This window comes from Rhinoraja longicauda, chromosome 3 (assembly GCF_053455715.1).
Source record: "Rhinoraja longicauda isolate Sanriku21f chromosome 3, sRhiLon1.1, whole genome shotgun sequence".
Taxonomy (NCBI): domain Eukaryota; kingdom Metazoa; phylum Chordata; class Chondrichthyes; order Rajiformes; family Arhynchobatidae; genus Rhinoraja; species Rhinoraja longicauda.
Genome location: NC_135955.1, coordinates 2,643,077 through 2,664,082, shown reverse-complemented (window position 1 = coordinate 2,664,082; position 21,006 = coordinate 2,643,077). Strand labels below are relative to the sequence as shown.

The window sequence follows — 21,006 nt, the reverse complement described above, 5'->3', positions numbered from 1 at the left end:
GCCCCTGGTTCTGGACTCCCCCAACATTGGAACATTTTTCCTGCATCTAGCTTGTCCAGTCCTTTTATAAATTTTATACGTCTCTGTAAGATCCCCTCTCTCATCCTTCCAAACTCCAGTGAATACAAGTCCAGTCGCTCCAATCTTTCCTCATACGACAGTCCCCGCCATCCCGGGGATTAACCTGGTGAACCTACGCTGCACTGCCTCAATAGCAAGGATGTCCTTCCTCAAATTAGGAGACCAAAACTGTACACGGTACTCCAGATGTGGTCTTACCAGGGCCCTGTACAACGGCAGAAGGACCTCTTTACTGCTATATTGAAATCCTCTTGTTATGAAGGCCAACATTCCATTAGCTTTATAAGAAATAACTGCAGATGCTGGTACAAATCGATTTATTCACAAAATGCTGGAGTAACTCAGCAGGTCAGGCAGCATCTCGGGAGAGAAGGAATGGATGACGTTTCGGGTCGAGACCCTTCTTCAGACTGCCATTAGCTTTCTTCACTGCCTGCTGTACCTGCACGCCAACTTTCAGTGACTGGTGTACAAGGACACCCAGGTCTCGCTGCACCTCCCCCTTACCTAACGTGACACCATTGAGATAATAATCCACATTAAACTGCATCTGCCCACTCACTCAACCTGTCCAGGTCACCCTGCAACCTCCTAACATCCTCATACTTCCTCGTGCGGCAGTCCCGCCATCCCGGGGATTAACCTGGTGAGCCGACTGCCTCGATAGAGAGGCCAGCCTTCCCGTAGTGTGGTCCTTTGCTTTGTTGAAAACAAAAGCTTTTCACTGTACCTCGCTCGGTACACATGACAATAAACTCAACTCACAAATCACGGTGACTTCCTGACTCTTTAGCTCGATGCCCTGGGTGACGCTCACAGTCTCTGTGTGTGTGTGTGTCTGTGTCCCACAATGTCAGGTTCCATCCTGGAGGCCTCGGAGAAGTCGGTGTCCATGGTGAAGGGAGGCCGGGTGGAGTACGCGGCAGCCTTAGCCTGGGAGAAGGGGCAGCCGCTCTCCAACAAAACCTTCGTGAAGTGGGAGAGATCAGTCCGGGAAAACCCCACCGTGGTGGACTTCAAGGTCAGGCTGCTTCCCAGTGTTCCTCCCTCCCTCCCTCCCTCCCTCCCTCCCTCCCTCCCTCCCTCCCTCCCTCCCTCCCTCCCTCCCTCCCTCCCTCCCTCCCTCCCTCCCTCCCTCCCTCCCTCCCTCCTCCTCCCTCCCTCCCTCCCTCCCTCCCTCCCTCCCTCCCTCCCTCCCTCCCTCCCTCCCTCCCTCCCTCCCTCCCTCCCTCCTCCCTCCCTCCCTCCCTCCCTCCCTCCTCCCTCCCTCCCTCCCTCCCTCCCTCCCTCCCTCCCTCCCTCCCTCCATCCCTCTCTCCCTCCCTCCCTCCCTCCCTCCCTCCCTCCCTCCCTCCCTCCCTCCCTCCCTCCCTCCCTCCCTCCCTCCCTCCCTCCCTCCCTCCCTCCCTCCCTCCCTCCCTCCCTCCCTCCCTCCCTCCATCCATCCCTCTCTCCATCCTTCCCTCCCTCCCTCCCTCCCTCCCTCCCTCCCTCCATCCATCCCTCTCTCCCTCCCTCCCTCCCTCCCTCCCTCCCTCCCTCCCTCCCTCTCTGGTGGTGTTGCGGACGTTGTGTGTGGTTGCCCGTAGCTGCGGTCCATCCTGGGCCTGGTGAAGGACATCCCGTGCGCAGTGACCAAGCGCCAACACCTGGAGCGGGCCCTGGAGGAGTACATGCAGGACCTGGACCCCTGCAGCTGCCGGCCCTGCCCCAACAACGCCAAACCTGCCATGGTAGACAACAGCTGCTCCTGCATCTGCAGGGCGGGCACCTACGGGGACAGCTGTGAACATCGCCAACCCCACTACCACTCAGGTACCCGCTACATATAGACCCATGCCCACACAGGTACGCACTACATACAGACCCATGCCCACACAGGTACGCACTACACACAGGCCCACGCACACACAGGTACACACTACACACAGGCCCACTACACCCAGCCCCACCACTATACCCAGCCCCACTACCACTCAGGTACCCGCTACATACAGACCCACGCACACACAGGTACGCGCTACACCCAACCCCACTACCATACAGGTACGTACTACACACAGCCCCACTACACCCAGCCCCACCACTATACCCAACCCCACTACCACTCAGGTACGTGCTACACACAGACCCACGCACACAGCCCCACTACTCCCAGCCCCCCACCACTACACCCAACCCCACTACCACTCTGGTACGCGCTACACACAGACCAACGCCCACACAGATACGCACTACATACAGACCCACGCACACAGCCCCACTACACACAGACCCAAGCACACACAGGTACCCGCTACACCCAGCCCCACTACCACTCAGGTACACGCTGCACACAGCCCACCACCCACACGTACCCGCTACACACAGCCCCACGCCCACACAGGTACCCGCTACACCCAGCCCACGCCCACACAGGTACGCACTACACACAGACCCACGCCCACTCAGGTACCGCTACACCCAGCCCCACGCCCACAGGTACCCGCTACACCCAGCCCCACGCCCACACAGGTACCCGCTTCACCCAGACCCACGCCCACAGGTACCCGCTACACACAGCCCCACGCCCTGCAAGGGCCCCTCACAACACCCTGCCTTGCAATGAGTGGGGTGTTGCAGTGTGGGGTGTTGCAGTGTGGGGTGTTGCAGTGTGGGGTGTTGCAGTGTGGGGTGTTGCAGTGTGGGGTGTTGCAGTGTGGGGTGTTGCAGTGTTGCAGTGTGGGGTGTTGCAGTGTGGGGTGTTGCAGTGTGGGGTGTTGCAGTGTTGCAGTGTGGGGTGTTGCAGTGTGGGGTGTTGCAGTGTGGGGTGTTGCAGTGTTGCAGTGTGGGGTGTTGCAGTGTGGGGTGTTGCAGTGTGGGGTGTTGCAGTGTGGGGTGTTGCAGTGTGGGGTGTTGCAGTGTGGGGTGTTGCAGTGTGGGGTTTTGCAGTGTTGCAGTGTGGGGTGTTGCAGTGTGGGGTGTTGCAGTGTGGGGTGTTGCAGTGTGGGGTGTTGCAGTGTGGGGTGTTGCAGTGTGGGGTGTTGCAGTGTGGGGTGTTGCAGTGTGGGGTGTTGCAGTGTGGGGTTTTGCAGTGTTGCAGTGTGGGGTTTTGCAGTGTTGCAGTGTGGGGTGTTGCAGTGTGGGGTGTTGCAGTGTGGGGTGTTACAGTGTTGCAGTGTGGGGTGTTGCAGTGTGGGGTGTTGCAGTGTGGGGTGTTGTAGTGTGGGGTGTTGCAGTGTGGGGTGTTGCAGGGTGGGTTGTTGCAGTGTGGGGTGTTGCAGTGTGGGGTGTTGCAGTGTGGGGTGTTGCAGTGTGGGGTGTTGCAGTGTGGGGTGTTACAGTGTTGCAGTGTGGGGTGTTGCAGTGTTGCAGTGTGGGGTGTTGCTGTGTGGAGTGTTGCAGTGTGGAGTGTTGCAGTGTGGGGTGTTGCTGTGTGGAGTGTTGCAGTGTGGGGTGTTGCAGTGTTGCAGTGTGGGGTGTTGTAGTGTGGGGTGTTGCAGTGTGGGGTGTTGCAGGGTGGGGTGTTGCAGTGTTCCAGTTTGGGGTGTTGCAGTGTTGCAGTGTGGGGTGTTGCAGTGTGGGGTGTTGCAGTGTGGGGTGTTGTAGTGTGGGGTGTTGCAGTGTGGGGTGTTGCAGTGTGGGGTGTTGCAGTGTGGGGTGTTGCAGTGTTGCAGTGTGGGGTGTTGCAGTGTTGCAGTGTGGGGTGTTGCAGTGTTGCAGTGTGGGGTATTGCTGTGTGGAATGTTGCAGTTTGGGGTGTTGCAGTTTGGGGTGTTGCAGTGTTGCAGTGTGGGGTGTTGCAGTGTTGCAGTGTGGGGGTGTTGCAGTGTGGGGTGTTGCAGTGTTGCAGTTTGGGGTGTTGCAGTGTTGCAGTGTGGGGTGTTGCAGTGTGGGGTGTTGATGTGTTGCAGTGTGGGGTGTTGCAGTGTGGGGTGTTGCAGTGTGGGGTGTTGCAGTTTTTCCAGGCCAGTGTCCAGGCCTACACTGTCCGGGACTACAGTGTCCAAACCTACACTGTCTAGACCTACAGTGTCCAGGCCTACGCTGTCTGGTTCCATCCCGAGTACGGGCGCCGTCTGTACGGAGTTTGTACGTTCTCCCCGTGATTTTCTCCGAGATCTTCGGTTTCCTCCCACGCTCCAAAGACGTGCAGGTTTGCTGGGTTAATTGACTTGGTATAAATGTAAAGATTGTCCCTAGTGTGTGTGGGATAGTGTTAGCGTGCGGGGATCGCTGGGCGGCGCGGACCCGCGGTGGGCCGAATGGGTCGGTTTCGGCGCAGTATCTCTGAATCTCTGAATCCCAAACTAAACTCAACACGACCTCGAGAGTGGAAAGTCTTGGGTAACAGCACCAAATGACAGGCCTTGGCTGTGCTGACCGCTGGGCCAGCTCTGGAGCCCAGAGGAAGAGATTGTGGTGTCGTTTCCAACATTCCTTGGACCCTGCAGAGCCTTTTGGAAAACCGCAAATGTGACTAGGCTTGGACACACTGGAATTTAGAAGGATGAGAGGAGATCTTATCGAAACGTATAAGATTATTAAGGGGTTGGACGCGTTAGAGGCAGGAAACATGTTCCCAATGTTGGGGGAGTCCAGAACAAGGGGCCACAGTTTAAGAATAAGGGGTGGGCCATTTAGAACTGAGATGAGGAAAAACGTTTTCACTCAGAGAGTTGTGAATTTGTGGACGGGCGCCGTCTGTACGGAGTTTGTACGTTCTCCCACAGAGATCTTCGGTTTCCTCCCACACTCCAAAGACGTGCAGACTTGCAGGATAATTGGCTTGGTGTAAATGTAAATTGTCCCTAGTGTGTGTAGGATAGTGTTAATGAGCGGGGATCGCTGGGCGGCGCGGACCCGGTGCGGACAGTCAGAGAGTTGTGAATCTGTGGAGTTCTCTGCCTCAGAGGGCAGTGGAGGCCAATTCTCTGAATGCATTCAAGAGAGAGCTAGATAGAGCTCTTAAGGATAGCGGAGTCAGGGGGTATGGGGAGAAGGCAGGAACGGGGTACTGATTGAGAATGATCAGCCATGATCACATTGAATGGCGGTGCTGGCTCGAAGGGCCGAATGGCCTCCTCCTGCACCTATGGTCTATTGTCTATTGTGACAGCACTGCGGAAGACAAGCTGGGAGCGTTGGCCAGTCGGCTGATGCAACACTGCCCTCATCCATCACTGTACAACCAACAACAGGATGTTTCAAAAATCAAAACAACATCTACCAGACTTGAAGTGGTTTTCTGGAAAGGATCTGAACTCTGACAAATTCTTCAACGCGGTTCGGGAATGCACCAAGCCGTGTGCAGATACATATAGAAACATAGAAAATAGGTGCAGGAGGAGGCCATTTGGCCCTTCGAGCCTGCACCGCCATTCATTGTGATCATGGCTGATCGTCCACAATCAGTACCCCGTGCCTGCCTTCTCCCCATATCCCTTGATTCCGCTAGCCCCTAGAGCTCTATCTAACTCTCTCTTTTAAATTCATCCAGTGAATCGGCCTCCACTGCCCTCTGTGGCAGAGAATTCCACAAATTCACAACTCTCTGGGTGAAAAGGTTTTGCCTCACCTCAGTTTTAAACGGCCTCCCATTTTATTCTTAGACTGTGTGGCCCCTGGTTCTGGACTCCCCCAACATTGGGAACATTTTTCCTGCATCTAGCTGGTCTAGTATATAAAGAGATGGCAGTAATTGTTAGAGTGTGTGTAGTCTTAGTTTAGTCTGAGTAACTCCACCATTTTGTGTCTACCTTAGTCTTGTTTGGCTTAGAGATTCAGCGCGGAAACAGGCCCTTCGGCCCCTCCGGAAACAGGCCCTTCGGCCCACCGAGTCCGCGCCGACCAGCGATCCCTGTACACTAGTTATAGTTTAGTTTTGTTTAGCGACACAACGCGTAAACAGGCCCTTCGGCCCACCGAGTCCGCGCTGCCCAGCGATCCCCGCACACTAACACTATCCTACACATCGTAGGGACAATTTACAATTGTACCGAGCTAGTTAACCTTCAAACATGTATGTTTAGGGATTTGTAAGGAAACCAGAGCACCCGGAGAAAACCCACGCAGGTCACGGGGGAGAACGTACAAACTCCGTACAGGCAGCGCTCGTGGTCAGGATGGACCCCGGGTCTCTGGCGCTGTGAGGCAGCAGCTCTACCCGCTGCACCACCGTGCTGTCTAGTCGTGGAGCTTTACAGCACAGAAACTGGGCCTTCAGCCCAGCGTGTCCTTGCCGGTCAAGATGGCTGACTTGGCCCATCCCGTTTACCTGCGTTCGCCCCGATCTAACCTCTCTACCCTCCAATCCATTTATCTGTTCAAATGTCTTTTGAAAGTTGTGACGTTGTCCGCTTCCATCGTTTCCTCCGGCACCTCGTTTCCAGATACGGACTGCCCCCTGTGTGACAAAGTTGCCCCTGGCCTACATGTCTCCCCTCTCGCCTCCAGTCCATGCCCTCAAAAAGTGCTGGGCTTTTCTACCTGGAAAATAGACCGTGAGCGTTCACATTGCCCATGCCCCTCGTGATCTTGTACACCTCAGCAAGGTCACCCCTCGGCCCCCCTACACTCCAAACTACATCCGCATTGTACACAAAGGGAACACTTGAAAGACCAGTGCACAATAAGAATACACAGCTTTGGCAGCCACGACCAGTGGGCACAGAGTGCAGGTGGATGGATGGGAGTGGTCGCATCGGTCATTGTAATAGTGTTTATGTTCACAATGTGTCTGACCCTGTGTCTAACTGTGTCTGTGTCACAGTGTGTGTGTGTGTCCCAGTGTGTGTGTGTGTGTGTGTCCCAGTGTGTGTGTGTGTGTGTGTCCCAGTGTGTGTGTGTGTCCCAGTGTGTGTGTGTGTCCCAGTGTGTGTGTGTGTGTGTGTCCCAGTGTGTGTGTGTGTGTGTGTGTCCCAGTGTGTGTGTGTGTGTGTGTCCCAGTGTGTGTGTGTGTGTGTGTCCCAGTGTGTGTGTGTGTCCCAGTGTGTGTGTGTGTCCCAGTGTGTGTGTGTGTGTGTGTCCCAGTGTGTGTGTGTGTGTGTGTCCCAGTGTGTGTGTGTGTCCCAGTGTGTGTGTGTGTGTGTGTCCCAGTGTGTGTGTGTGTCCCAGTGTGTGTGTGTCCCAGTGTGTGTGTCCCAGTGTGTGTGTGTGTGTGTCCCAGTGTGTGTGTGTCCCAGTGTGTGTGTGTCCCAGTGTGTGTGTGTCCCAGTGTGTGTGTGTCCCAGTGTGTGTGTGTGTGTGTCCCAGTGTGTGTGTGTCCCAGTGTGTGTGTCCCAGTGTGTGTGTGTGTGTGTCCCAGTGTGTGTGTGTCCCAGTGTGTGTGTGTCCCAGTGTGTGTGTCCCAGTGTGTGTGTGTGTGTGTCCCAGTGTGTGTGTGTCCCAGTGTGTGTGTCCCAGTGTGTGTGTGTGTGTGTCCCAGTGTGTGTGTGTGTGTGTGTGTCCCAGTGTGTGTGTGTCCCAGTGTGTGTGTGTGTGTGTCCCAGTGTGTGTGTGTGTGTGTGTGTCCCAGTGTGTGTGTGTCCCAGTGTGTGTGTGTGTGTGTGTGTGTGTCCCAGTGTGTGTGTGTCCCAGTGTGTGTGTGTGTCCCAGTGTGTGTGTGTGTGTGTGTGTCCCAGTGTGTGTGTGTGTCCCAGTGTGTGTGTGTGTGTGTCCCAGTGTGTGTGTGTGTCCCAGTGTGTGTGTGTGTCCCAGTGTGTGTGTGTGTCCCAGTGTGTGTGTGTGTGTGTGTGTGTCCCAGTGTGTGTGTGTGTGTGTCCCAGTGTGTGTGTGTCCCAGTGTGTGTGTGTGTGTGTGTGTGTGTCCCAGTGTGTGTGTGTCCCAGTGTGTGTGTGTGTCCCAGTGTGTGTGTGTGTGTGTCCCAGTGTGTGTTTGTCCAGTATCTGTGTCCCCCCCAGTGTGTCCCAGTGTGTGTGTGTCCCAGTGTGTGTGTGTGTGTGTGTGTCCCAGTGTGTGTGTGTGTGTGTGTGTCCCAGTGTGTGTGTGTCCCAGTGTGTGTCCCAGTGTGTGTGTGTCCCAGTGTGTGTGTGTGTGTGTGTGTCCCAGTGTGTGTGTGTGTGTGTCCCAGTGTGTGTGTGTGTGTGTGTGTCCCAGTGTGTGTGTGTGTGTGTGTGTCCCAGTGTGTGTGTGTGTGTGTGTGTCCCAGTGTGTGTGTGTGTGTGTGTCCCAGTGTGTCCCAGTGTGTGTGTGTCCCAGTGTGTGTGTGTGTGTGTGTGTCCCAGTGTGTGTGTGTGTGTGTGTGTGTCCCAGTGTGTGTGTGTGTGTCCCAGTGTGTGTTTGTCCAGTATCTGTGTCCCCCCCAGTGTGTCCCAGTGTGTGTGTGTGTGTGTGTGTGTCCCAGTGTCTGTGTCCCCCCCCAGTGTGTCCCCCCCCCCCCAGTGTGTCCGTCCCCTGGAGTGCTCCCCGGTCTCTGACTCCGTGTGTGTCCCCCCAGTGTGTGTGTCCCCAGTGTGTGTGTGTCCCCAGTGTGTGTCCCCAGTGTGTGTGTCCCCCCAGTGTGTGTCCCCAGTGTGTGTGTCCCCCCAGTGTGTGTGTCCCCAGTGTGTGTGTGTGTCCCAGTGTGTGTGTGTCCCCCCAGTGTGTGTGTCCCCAGTGTGTGTGTGTGTCCCAGTGTGTGTGTCCCCAGTGTGTGTGTGTCCCCCAGTGTGTGTGTGTGTCCCAGTGTGTGTGTCCCCAGTGTGTGTGTGTGTCCCAGTGGGTGTGTCCCAGTGTGTGTGTGTCCCCAGTGTGTGTGTCCCCAGTGTGTGTGTGTGTGTGTCCCCCCAGTGTGTGTGTGTGTCCCAGTGTGTGTGTGTCCCCCCAGTGTGTGTGTCCCCCCAGTGTGTGTGTCCCCCCAGTGTGTGTGTGTCCCCAGTGTGTGTGTGTCCCCCCAGTGTGTGTGTGTCCCCCCAGTGTGTGTGTGTCCCCAGTGTGTGTGTGTCCCCCCAGTGTGTGTGTGTCCCAGTGTGTGTGTGTCCCCCAGTGTGTGTGTGTCCCCCAGTGTGTGTGTGTCCCCAGTGTGTGTGTGTCCCCAGTGTGTGTGTGTCCCCCAGTGTGTGTGTGCCCCAGTGTGTGTGTGCCCCAGTGTGTGTGTGTCCCCAGTGTGTGTGTGTGTGTGTGTCCCAGTGTGTGTGTCCCCAGTGTGTGTGTGTCCCCCAGTGTGTGTGTCCCCAGTGTGTGTGTGTCCCAGTGTGTGTGTGTCCCCCAGTGTGTGTGTCCCCCCAGTGTGTGTGTGTCCCCAGTGTGTGTGTGTCCCCCCAGTGTGTGTGTCCCCAGTGTGTGTGTGTCCCCAGTGTGTGTGTGTCCCCAGTGTGTGTGTGTCCCCAGTGTGTGTGTGTCCCCAGTGTGTGTGTGTCCCCAGTGTGTGTGTCCCCAGTGTGTGTGTGTGTCCCAGTGTGTGTGTGTGTGTCCCCCCAGTGTGTGTGTCCCCAGTGTGTGTGTGTCCCCCCAGTGTGTGTGTCCCAGTGTGTGTGTCCCAGTGTGTGTGTCCCCCCAGTGTGTGTGTCCCAGTGTGTGTGTGTCCCCCCAGTGTGTGTCCCCCCAGTGTGTGTGTGTGTCCCAGTGTGTGTGTGTCCCCCCAGTGTGTGTGTCCCCAGTGTGTGTGTGTCCCCAGTGTGTGTGTCCCCAGTGTGTGTGTGTGTCCCAGTGTGTGTGTGTCCCCCCAGTGTGTGTGTGTGTCCCCCCAGTGTGTGTGTCCCCCCAGTGTGTGTGTGTGTCCCCCCAGTGTGTGTGTCCCCCAGTGTGTGTGTCCCCAGTGTGTGTGTGTCCCCCCAGTGTGTGTGTGTCCCCAGTGTGTGTGTGTCCCCAGTGTGTGTGTCCCCAGTGTGTGTGTGTGTGTGTCCCCCCAGTGTGTGTGTGTCCCCCCAGTGTGTGTGTCCCCAGTGTGTGTGTGTGTGTGTCCCCCCAGTGTGTGTGTGTCCCCCCAGTGTGTGTGTCCCCAGTGTGTGTGTGTCCCAGTGTGTGTGTGTCCCCAGTGTGTGTGTGTCCCAGTGTGTGTGTGTGTGTGTCCCCCCAGTGTGTGTGTCCCCAGTGTGTGTGTGTGTCCCCAGTGTGTGTGTCCCCAGTGTGTGTGTCCCCCAGTGTGTGTGTGTGTCCCCCCAGTGTGTGTGTGTGTCCCCCCAGTGTGTGTGTGTGTCCCCAGTGTGTGTGTCCCCAGTGTGTGTGTCCCCCCAGTGTGTGTGTGTCCCCAGTGTGTGTGTGTCCCCAGTGTGTGTGTGTGTGTGTGTCCCCCCAGTGTGTGTGTCCCCAGTGTGTGTGTGTCCCCAGTGTGTGTGTGTGTGTGTGTCCCCCCAGTGTGTGTGTCCCCAGTGTGTGTGTGTCCCCCCAGTGTGTGTGTCCCCCCAGTGTGTGTGTGTCCCCAGTGTGTGTGTGTGTGTGTGTCCCCAGTGTGTGTGTGTGTGTGTGTCCCCAGTGTGTGTGTGTGTGTGTGTCCCCAGTGTGTGTGTGTCCCCAGTGTGTGTGTGTCCCCCAGTGTGTGTGTCCCCCCAGTGTGTGTGTCCCCAGTGTGTGTGTGTCCCCCCAGTGTGTGTGTGTCCCCCCAGTGTGTGTCCGTCCCCAGTGTGTGTGTGTCCCCAGTGTGTGTGTGTCCCCCCAGTGTGTGTGTGTCCCCCCAGTGTGTGTGTGTCCCCAGTGTGTGTGTGTCCCCAGTGTGTGTGTGTCCCCCCAGTGTGTGTGTGTCCCCAGTGTGTGTGTGTGTCCCCAGTGTGTGTGTGTCCCCCCAGTGTGTGTGTGTCCCCAGTGTGTGTGTCCCCAGTGTGTGTGTCCCCCCAGTGTGTGTGTGTCCCCCCAGTGTGTGTGTCCCCAGTGTGTGTGTGTCCCCCCAGTGTGTGTGTGTCCCCAGTGTGTGTGTGTGTCCCCCCAGTGTGTGTGTCCCCCCAGTGTGTGTGTCCCCCCAGTGTGTGTGTGTCCCCAGTGTGTGTGTCCCCCCAGTGTGTGTGTGTCCCCAGTGTGTGTGTGTCCCCCCAGTGTGTGTGTGTGTCCCCAGTGTGTGTGTGTGTCCCCAGTGTGTGTGTCCCCCAGTGTGTGTCCCCCCAGTGTGTGTGTCCCCAGTGTGTGTGTCCCCCCAGTGTGTGTCCCCCCCCAGTGTGTGTGTCCCCCCAGTGTGTGTGTCCCCCCAGTGTGTGTGTCCCCCCAGTGTGTGTGTGTCCCCCCAGTGTGTGTGTCCCCAGTGTGTGTGTGTCCCCAGTGTGTGTGTGTGTCCCCCCAGTGTGTGTGTGTGTCCCCAGTGTGTGTGTGTCCCCCCAGTGTGTGTGTGTGTCCCCAGTGTGTGTGTGTCCCCCAGTGTGTGTGTGTCCCCCCAGTGTGTGTGTGTCCCCCCAGTGTGTGTGTGTCCCCAGTGTGTGTGTGTCCCCAGTGTGTGTGTCCCCCAGTGTGTGTGTGTGTCCCCCAGTGTGTGTGTGTCCCCCCAGTGTGTGTGTCCCCAGTGTGTGTGTGTCCCCCCAGTGTGTGTGTGTCCCCCAGTGTGTGTGTCCCCCCAGTGTGTGTGTGTCCCCCCAGTGTGTGTGTGTGTCCCCAGTGTGTGTGTGTCCCCAGTGTGTGTGTCCCCCCAGTGTGTGTGTCCCCAGTGTGTGTGTCCCCAGTGTGTGTGTCCCCAGTGTGTGTGTCCCCAGTGTGTGTGTGTGTCCCCAGTGTGTGTGTCCCCAGTGTGTGTGTCCCCAGTGTGTGTGTCCCCAGTGTGTGTGTCCCCCAGTGTGTGTGTCCCCAGTGTGTGTGTGTGTCCCCAGTGTGTGTGTCCCCCCAGTGTGTGTGTGTGTCCCCAGTGTGTGTGTCCCCCCAGTGTGTGTGTGTCCCCAGTGTGTGTGTCCCCCCAGTGTGTGTGTGTGTCCCCAGTGTGTGTGTGTGTCCCCAGTGTGTGTGTCCCCAGTGTGTGTGTCCCCAGTGTGTGTGTCCCCAGTGTGTGTGTCCCCAGTGTGTGTGTCCCCAGTGTGTGTGTCCCCAGTGTGTGTGTCCCCAGTGTGTGTGTGTGTCCCCAGTGTGTGTGTCCCCCCAGTGTGTGTGTGTGTCCCCAGTGTGTGTGTCCCCCCAGTGTGTGTGTGTCCCCAGTGTGTGTGTCCCCCCAGTGTGTGTGTGTCCCCCCAGTGTGTGTGTCCCCCCAGTGTGTGTGTGTCCCCAGTGTGTGTGTGTCCCCAGTGTGTGTGTGTCCCCAGTGTGTGTGTGTCCCCAGTGTGTGTGTGTCCCCAGTGTGTGTGTCCCCAGTGTGTGAGTGTGTCCCCCCAGTGTGTGTGTCCCCAGTGTGTGTGTGTCCCCAGTGTGTGTGTGTGTCCCCAGTGTGTGTGTGTCCCCAGTGTGTGTGTCCCCAGTGTGTGTCCCCCCAGTGTGTGTGTCCCCCCAGTGCGTGTCCCCCAGTGTGTGTGTCCCCCCAGTGTGTGTGTCCCCCCAGTGTGTGTGTGTCCCCAGTGTGTGTGTCCCCCCAGTGTGTGTGTCCCCAGTGTGTGTGTCCCCAGTGTGTGTGTCCCCCCAGTGTGTGTGTCCCCAGTGTGTGTGTGTGTCCCCCCAGTGTGTGTGTGTGTCCCCCCAGTGTGTGTGTGTGTCCCCAGTGTGTGTGTGTGTCCCCCCAGTGTGTGTGTCCCCAGTGTGTGTGTGTGTCCCCCAGTGTGTGTGTGTGTCCCCAGTGTGTGTGTGTGTCCCCCCAGTGTGTGTGTCCCCCCAGTGTGTGTGTCCCCCCAGTGTGTGTGTGTCCCCAGTGTGTGTGTGTCCCCCCAGTGTGTGTGTCCCCAGTGTGTGTGTGTCCCCAGTGTGTGTGTGTCCCCAGTGTGTGTGTGTCCCCAGTGTGTGTGTGTCCCCAGTGTGTGTGTGTCCCCCAGTGTGTGTGTCCCCAGTGTGTGTGTGTGTCCCAGTGTGTGTGTGTGTGTCCCCCCAGTGTGTGTGTCCCCAGTGTGTGTGTGTCCCCCAGTGTGTGTCCCCCAGTGTGTGTGTGTGTCCCAGTGTGTGTGTGTCCCCCCAGTGTGTGTGTCCCCAGTGTGTGTGTGTCCCCAGTGTGTGTGTCCCCCAGTGTGTGTGTGTGTCCCAGTGTGTGTGTGTCCCCCCAGTGTGTGTGTGTGTCCCCCCAGTGTGTGTGTCCCCCCAGTGTGTGTGTGTGTCCCCCCAGTGTGTGTGTCCCCCCAGTGTGTGTGTCCCCAGTGTGTGTGTGTCCCCCCAGTGTGTGTGTGTCCCCAGTGTGTGTGTGTCCCCAGTGTGTGTGTCCCCAGTGTGTGTGTCGTGTGTGTGTGTCCCCCCAGTGTGTGTGTCCCCCCAGTGTGTGTGTGTGTCCCCCCAGTGTGTGTGTCCCCCCAGTGTGTGTGTCCCCAGTGTGTGTGTGTGTGTGTGTGTCCCCAGTGTGTGTGTGTCCCCCCAGTGTGTGTGTCCCCAGTGTGTGTGTGTGTGTGTGTGTCCCCCCAGTGTGTGTGTCCCCCCAGTGTGTGTGTGTGTCCCCCCAGTGTGTGTGTCCCCCCAGTGTGTGTGTCCCCAGTGTGTGTGTGTGTGTGTGTGTCCCCAGTGTGTGTGTGTCCCCCCAGTGTGTGTGTCCCCAGTGTGTGTGTGTGTGTGTCCCCCCAGTGTGTGTGTGTCCCCCCAGTGTGTGTGTCCCCAGTGTGTGTGTGTCCCCAGTGTGTGTGTGTCCCCAGTGTGTGTGTGTCCCCAGTGTGTGTGTGTGTGTGTGTCCCCCCAGTGTGTGTGTCCCCAGTGTGTGTGTGTCCCAGTGTGTGTGTGTGTGTGTGTCCCCCCAGTGTGTGTGTCCCCAGTGTGTGTGTGTCCCCCCAGTGTGTGTGTCCCCCAGTGTGTGTGTGTCCCCAGTGTGTGTGTGTGTGTGTGTCCCCAGTGTGTGTGTGTGTGTGTGTCCCCAGTGTGTGTGTGTGTGTGTGTCCCCAGTGTGTGTGTGTCCCCCCAGTGTGTGTGTGTGTGTGTGTCCCCAGTGTGTGTGTGTCCCAGTGTGTGTGTGTGTCCCCAGTGTGTGTGTGTCCCCAGTGTGTGTGTCCCCCCAGTGTGTGTGTGTGTCCCCAGTGTGTGTGTGTCCCCAGTGTGTGTGTGTCCCCAGTGTGTGTGTGTGTCCCCAGTGTGTGTGTGTGTCCCCAGTGTGTGTGTCCCCCCAGTGTGTGTGTCCCCCCAGTGTGTGTGTCCCCCCAGTGTGTGTGTCCCCAGTGTGTGTGTGTCCCCCCAGTGTGTGTGTGTCCCCCCAGTGTGTGTCCGTCCCCAGTGTGTGTGTGTCCCCAGTGTGTGTGTGTCCCCCCAGTGTGTGTGTGTCCCCCCAGTGTGTGTGTGTCCCCAGTGTGTGTGTGTCCCCAGTGTGTGTGTGTCCCCCCAGTGTGTGTGTGTCCCCAGTGTGTGTGTGTCCCCCCAGTGTGTGTGTGTCCCCAGTGTGTGTGTCCCCAGTGTGTGTGTCCCCCCAGTGTGTGTGTCCCCAGTGTGTGTGTGTCCCCCCAGTGTGTGTGTGTCCCCAGTGTGTGTGTGTGTCCCCAGTGTGTGTGTGTGTCCCCAGTGTGTGTGTGTGTCCCCAGTGTGTGTGTGTCCCCCCAGTGTGTGTGTCCCCAGTGTGTGTGTGTCCCCCCAGTGTGTGTGTGTCCCCAGTGTGTGTGTCCCCCCAGTGTGTGTGTCCCCAGTGTGTGTGTCCCCAGTGTGTGTGTGTCCCCAGTGTGTGTGTGTCCCCAGTGTGTGTGTCCCCCCAGTGTGTGTGTCCCCAGTGTGTGTGTGTCCCCAGTGTGTGTGTGTGTCCCCAGTGTGTGTGTGTGTCCCCAGTGTGTGTGTGTGTCCCCAGTGTGTGTGTGTGTCCCCAGTGTGTGTGTCCCCCCAGTGTGTGTCCCCCCCCAGTGTGTGTCCCCCCCCAGTGTGTGTGTCCCCCCAGTGTGTGTGTCCCCCCAGTGTGTGTGTCCCCCCAGTGTGTGTGTCCCCCCAGTGTGTGTGTCCCCCCAGTGTGTGTGTGTCCCCAGTGTGTGTGTGTGTCCCCAGTGTGTGTGTGTCCCCCCAGTGTGTGTGTCCCCCCAGTGTGTGTGTGTTCCCCCAGTGTGTGTGTCCCCAGTGTGTGTGTGTCCCCCCAGTGTGTGTGTGTCCCCAGTGTGTGTGTCCCCAGTGTGTGTGTCCCCAGTGTGTGTGTCCCCAGTGTGTGTGTGTGTCCCCAGTGTGTGTGTGTCCCCAGTGTGTGTGTGTCCCCCCAGTGTGTGTGTCCCCAGTGTGTGTGTCCCCCCAGTGTGTGTGTGTGTCCCAGTGTGTGTGTCCCCCCAGTGTGTGTGTGTCCCCAGTGTGTGTGTGTCCCCCAGTGTGTGTGTCCCCCCAGTGTGTGTGTCCCCCCAGTGTGTGTGTGTCCCCAGTGTGTGTGTGTCCCCAGTGTGTGTGTGTCCCCAGTGTGTGAGTGTGTCCCCCCAGTGTGTGTGTCCCCAGTGTGTGTGTGTCCCCAGTGTGTGTGTCCCCAGTGTGTGTCCCCCCAGTGTGTGTGTCCCCCAGTGTGTGTGTCCCCCCAGTGTGTGTGTGTCCCCAGTGTGTGTGTGTCCCCAGTGTGTGTGTCCCCCCAGTGTGTGTGTGTCCCCAGTGTGTGTGTGTCCCCAGTGTGTGTGTCCCCCCAGTGTGTGTGTCCCCCCAGTGTGTGTGTGTCCCCAGTGTGTGTGTGTCCCCAGTGTGTGTGTCCCCCCAGTGTGTGTGTGTCCCCAGTGTGTGTGTGTCCCCAGTGTGTGTGTCCCCCCAGTGTGTGTGTCCCCCCAGTGTGTGTGTGTCCCCAGTGTGTGTGTGTGTCCCCAGTGTGTGTGTGTGTCCCCAGTGTGTGTGTGTCCCCCCAGTGTGTGTGTGTGTCCCCCCAGTGTGTGTGTGTGTCCCCAGTGTGTGTCCCCCCAGTGTGTGTGTCCCCCCAGTGTGTGTGTCCCCCCAGTGTGTGTGTGTCCCCAGTGTGTGTGTGTCCCCCCAGTGTGTGTGTCCCCAGTGTGTGTGTCCCCAGTGTGTGTGTCCCCAGTGTGTGTGTCCCCCCAGTGTGTGTGTCCCCAGTGTGTGTGTCCCCAGTGTGTGTGTCCCCAGTGTGTGTGTCCCCCAGTGTGTGTGTCCCCAGTGTGTGTGTCCCCAGTGTGTGTGTCCCCAGTGTGTGTGTCCCCCCAGTGTGTGTGTCCCCCCAGTGTGTGTGTCCCCAGTGTGTGTGTGTGTCCCCCCAGTGTGTGTGTGTGTCCCCCCAGTGTGTGTGTGTGTCCCCAGTGTGTGTGTGTGTCCCCCCAGTGTGTGTGTCCCCAGTGTGTGTGTGTGTCCCCAGTGTGTGTGTGTGTCCCCAGTGTGTGTGTGTGTCCCCAGTGTGTGTGTCCCCCCAGTGTGTGTGTCCCCCCAGTGTGTGTGTCCCCCCAGTGTGTGTGTCCCCAGTGTGTGTGTGTCCCCAGTGTGTGTGTGTCCCCAGTGTGTGTGTGTGTCCCCAGTGTGTGTGTGTGTCCCCAGTGTGTGTGTGTGTCCCCAGTGTGTGTGTGTGTCCCCAGTGTGTGTGTGTCCCCCCAGTGTGTGTGTGTCCCCAGTGTGTGTGTCCCCAGTGTGTGTGTGTGTCCCCAGTGTGTGTGTCCCCAGTGTGTGTGTCCCCAGTGTGTGTGTGTGTCCCCAGTGTGTGTGTGTCCCCAGTGTGTGTGTCCCCCCAGTGTGTGTGTGTCCCCAGTGTGTGTGTGTGTGTCCCCCCAGTGTGTGTGTCCCCCCAGTGTGTGTGTCCCCCAGTGTGTGTGTCCCCCCAGTGTGTGTGTCCCCCAGTGTGTGTGTCCCCCCAGTGTGTGTGTCCCCCCAGTGTGTGTGTCCCCCCAGTGTGTGTGTCCCCCCAGTGTGTGTGTCCCCCCAGTGTGTGTGTCCCCCCAGTGTGTGTGTCCCCCCAGTGTGTGTGTCCCCCCAGTGTGTGTGTCCCCCCAGTGTGTGTGTCCCCCCAGTGTGTGTGTCCGTCCCAGTGTGTCCGTCCCCTGGAGTGTTCCCCGGTCTCTGACTCAGTGTGTGGCCCCCAGTGTGTGGCCCCCAGTGTGTGGCCCCCAGTGTGTGGCCCCCAGTGTGTGGCCCCCAGTGTGTGGCCCCCAGTTGTGTGGCCCCCAGTGTGTGGCCCCCAGTGTGTGGCCCCCAGTGTGTGGCCCCCAGTGTGTGGCCCCCAGTGTGTGGCCCCCAGTGTGTGGCCCCCCGTGTCCGTCCCTGGAGTGTTCCCCGGTCTCTGACTCTGTGTGTGTGTGTGTGGCCCCCAGTGTGTGGCCCCCAGTGTGTCCGTCCCCTGGAGTGTTCCCCAGTCTCTGACTCCGTGTGTGTGTGTGTGGCCCCCAGTGTGTGGCCCCCAGTGTGTGGCCCCCAGTGTGTGGCCCCCAGTGTGTGGCCCCCAGGTGTGGCCCCCAGTGTGTGGCCCCCCCAGTGTGTCCGTCCCCTGGAGTGTTCCCCGGTCTCTGACTCTGTGTGTGTGTGTCTGTGTCCCCAGTGTCCCCCCCCCAGTGTGTGGCCCCCAGTGTGTGGCCCCCCAGTGTGTCCGTCCCCTGGAGTGTTCCCCAGTCTCTGACTCTCTGTGTGTGTGTGTCTGTGTCCCCCAGTGTCCCCCCCCAGTGTGTCCGTCCCCTGGAGTGTTCCCCAGTCTCTGACTCCGTGTGTGTGTGTGTGTGGCCCCACAGAGGTGCAGGACGGTTACTGGAACTGCTGGTCCCCGTGGACGTCTTGCGACACCTCGTACCGTCGCAGGAGAAGCCGCCGGTGCATCAACCCGGCCCCAGCGCATGGCGGCAAACCATGCGACGGGCCCGCCACGCAAGAGCTGCATTGTCACATCTCCATCTTCGCTCAGGAGTACGTCTCCCTCCCTCTGACCCCTCCCTCCCTCTGCCCCCCTCCCTCTATTCTCCCTCCTTCCCTCTCCATCCTCATTCCCCCCTTCCCCTCCTCCCTCCATCCCCCCTCCCTCCATTCCCCCTCCCTCCATCCCCCCTCCCACCATTCCCCTCCCTCCATCCCCCCTCCCTCTATTCCCCCTTCCTCCATTCCCCTCCCCTCTATTCCCCCTCCCTCCATTCTCTCCTCCCTCCCTCCATTTCCCTCCCTCTCTTCATCCCTCCATCCCCCCTCCCTGCCATTGCCCCCTCCCTCCCTCTCCCTTCCCCTCCCTCCCTCTCCCTTCCCCTCCCTCCCTCTCCCTTCCCCTCCCTCCATTCCACTCCCTCCATTCTCCCTCCTTCCTCCATCCCCCCTCCCCTCTCCCTTCATTGCCCCCTCCATTCCCCCTCCCTCCCTCCCCCTCTAATCTCTCCTCCCTCCCTCTCCCTTCATTGCCCCCTCCCTTCCCCCTCCCTCCATCCTCCCTCCCTCCCTTCCCCCTCCCTCTCTCCCTCCATTCCCCCACCCCCCTCTCCCTCCTCATCCCCCCTCCCCCTCCTCCCTCCATTCACCGTCACTCCATCCCCCCTCCCTCTAATCTCCCTCCCTCCCTCTCCCTCCATCCCCCCCACTCCATTGCCTCTCCCTCCATTCCCCCTCCCTCCATTCCCTCTCTCTCCCTCCCCCTCCCTCCATTCCCCCTCCCTCCATTCCCCTTCCCTCCATCCCCCCTCTCTCCCTCCCCCTCCCTCCATTCCCCCTCCCTCCATTCCCTCTCTCTCCCCCATTCCCTCTCTCTCCCTCCCCCTCCCTCCATTCCCCCTCCCTCCATTCCCCTCCCTCCATCCCCCCTCTCTCCCTCCCCCTCCCTCCATTCCCCCTCCCTCCATTCCCTCTCTCTCCCTCCATTCCCTCTCTCTCCCTCCCCCTCCCTCCATTCCCCCTCCCTCCATCCCCCCTCCCTCCATTCCCCCTCCCTCCATTCCCCCTCCCTCCATTCCCCTCCCTCCATTCCCCTCCCTCCATTCCCCATCTACTCCCCCTCCCTCTGCCACCCAGTCACTGGCCCGGGGCACCAGAATAGGCCGGATGGTGGGAGTGGGATTGGAGGGGAGGGTCAAGGGAAGGGTGGGCTTGGAGGGGTCGAGAGGAGGGTGGGCTTGGAGGGGTCGAGAGGAGGGTGGGCTTGGAGGGGTCAAGGGGAGGGTGGGCTTGGAGGGGTCAAGGGGAGGGTGGGCTTGGAGGAGTCGAGGGGAGGGTGGGCTTGGAGGGGTCGAGAGGAGGGTGGGCTTGGAGGGGTCATGGGGAGGGTGGGCTTGGAGGGGTCAAGGGGAGGGTGGGCTTGGAGGAGTCGAGGGGAGGGTGGGCTTGGAGGGGTCGAGAGGAGGGTGGTCAACACCCTCCATTGATGTACCCCTCCACTGTGCCCACACCATCCCCCATTGATGTACCCCTCCACTGTGCCCACACCATCCCCATTGATGTACCCCATCACCGTGCCCACACCAACCCCCATTGATGTACCCCATCACTGTGCCCACACCATCCCCCATTGATGTACCCCACCACTGTGCCCACACCAACCCCCATTGATGTACCCCATCACCGTGCCCACACCATCCCCCATTGATGTACCCCATCACCGTGCCCACACCATTCCCCATTGACATACCCCATCACTGTGCCCACACCATCCCCCATTGATGTACCCCATCACTGTGCCCACACCATCCCCCATTGATGTATCCCATCACCGTGCCCACAACACCCTGGTGAAGGTAGTGGGGCGAGGGGCCGGCAGGAATCGCTGGGCGGCGGGGATGGCGGGGGGGGAGGAGTGGGGGGAGAGGGGGGGGGTTGAGGCCAGATCCGAGTGACCACCTTGTCTCCCCGCTGCCTCAGGACCACCCCCTGCGTCAACGACAACGAGGAAAGGCTGGAGACAGCGACGGCAGATCCCTGGGATCCCACGGACCACACCCCGCACTGCCCCAAGCCCGATATCCCAGCAAACAGCTTCCTCAGGGTGAGCACTGGCAGTGACAATCCCGTTACTGCGATCCAAATGCTCCACAATTTTGTCTTTTACAATTGACTCCAGCATCTTCCCCACCACTGATGTCAGACTAACTGGTCTATAATTTCCCGTTTTCTCTCTCCCTCCTTTCTTAAAAAGTGGGACAACATTAGCTACCCTCCAATCCACAGGAACTGATCCTGAATCTATAGAACATTGGAAAATGATCACCATTGCGTCCACAATTTCTAGAGCCACCTCCTTAAGTACTCTGGGATGCAGACCATCAGGCCCTGGGGATTTATCAGCCTTCAGTCCCATCAGTCTACCCAACACCATTTCCTGCCTAATGTGGATTTCCTTCAGTTACTCCGTCACCCTAGGATCTCCGGCCACTAGAACATCTGGGAGATTGCTTGTATCTTCCTCAGTGAAGACAGATCCAAAGTAACGGTTTAACTCGTCTGCCATTTCTTTGTTCCCCATAATAAACTCCCCCACTTCTGTCTTCAAGGGACCCACATTTGCCTTGACTATTTTTTTCCTCTTCACGTACCTAAAAAGCTTTTACTATCCTCCTTTATACTATTGGCTAATTTACCCTCGTACCTCATCTTTTCCCCCCGTATTGCCTTTTTAGTCATCTTCTGTTGCTCTTTAAAAGAGTCCCAATCCTCTGTCTTCCCACACTTCTTTGCTATGTTATACTTCCTCTCCTTAATTTTTATGTTGTCCTTGACTTCCCTTGTCAGCCACGGGTGCCTCTTACTCCCCTTAGAATCTTTCCTCCTCTTTGGGATAAATGATCCTGCAACCTCTGCATTGTTCCCAGGAATACCTGCCATTGCTGTTCTACCGTCTTCCCTGCTAGGGCCTCCTTCCAGTCAATTTTGGCCAGCTCCTGCCTCATGCCTCTGTAATCCCCTTTGCTATACTGTAATACCGACACTTTCGATTTTCCCTTCTCCCTCTCAATTTGTAGAGTAAAACTTATCATGTTGTGATCACTGCCTCCTAATGGCTCTTTTATCTCGAGTCCCCTTATCAGATCAGGTTCATTACACAACACTAAATCCAGAATTGCCTTCTCCCTGGTAGGCTCCAGTACAAGCTGTTCTAAGAATCCATCTCGGAGACACTCTACAAACTCTCTTTCCTGGGGTCCATTACCAACCTGATTTTCCCAGTCTACCTGCATG

General features: G+C 58.5%; 1 protein-coding gene across 1 annotated transcript in view; it reads left to right on the top strand.

Annotated features, from left to right (window-relative positions):
• Window positions 1-931: 931 nt before the first annotated feature.
• LOC144611458 (complement component C6-like) overlaps window positions 932-21,006 on the top strand; it is a 56,781-nt gene continuing 36,706 nt past the window's right edge. Inside the window, exons 1-4 of the mRNA XM_078430577.1 lie at window positions 932-1,102; window positions 1,671-1,896; window positions 17,595-17,766; window positions 19,693-19,816. Coding sequence (XP_078286703.1) covers window positions 932-1,102; window positions 1,671-1,896; window positions 17,595-17,766; window positions 19,693-19,816 — 693 coding nt within the window. The remainder of the gene's footprint in view (window positions 1,103-1,670; window positions 1,897-17,594; window positions 17,767-19,692; window positions 19,817-21,006) is intronic.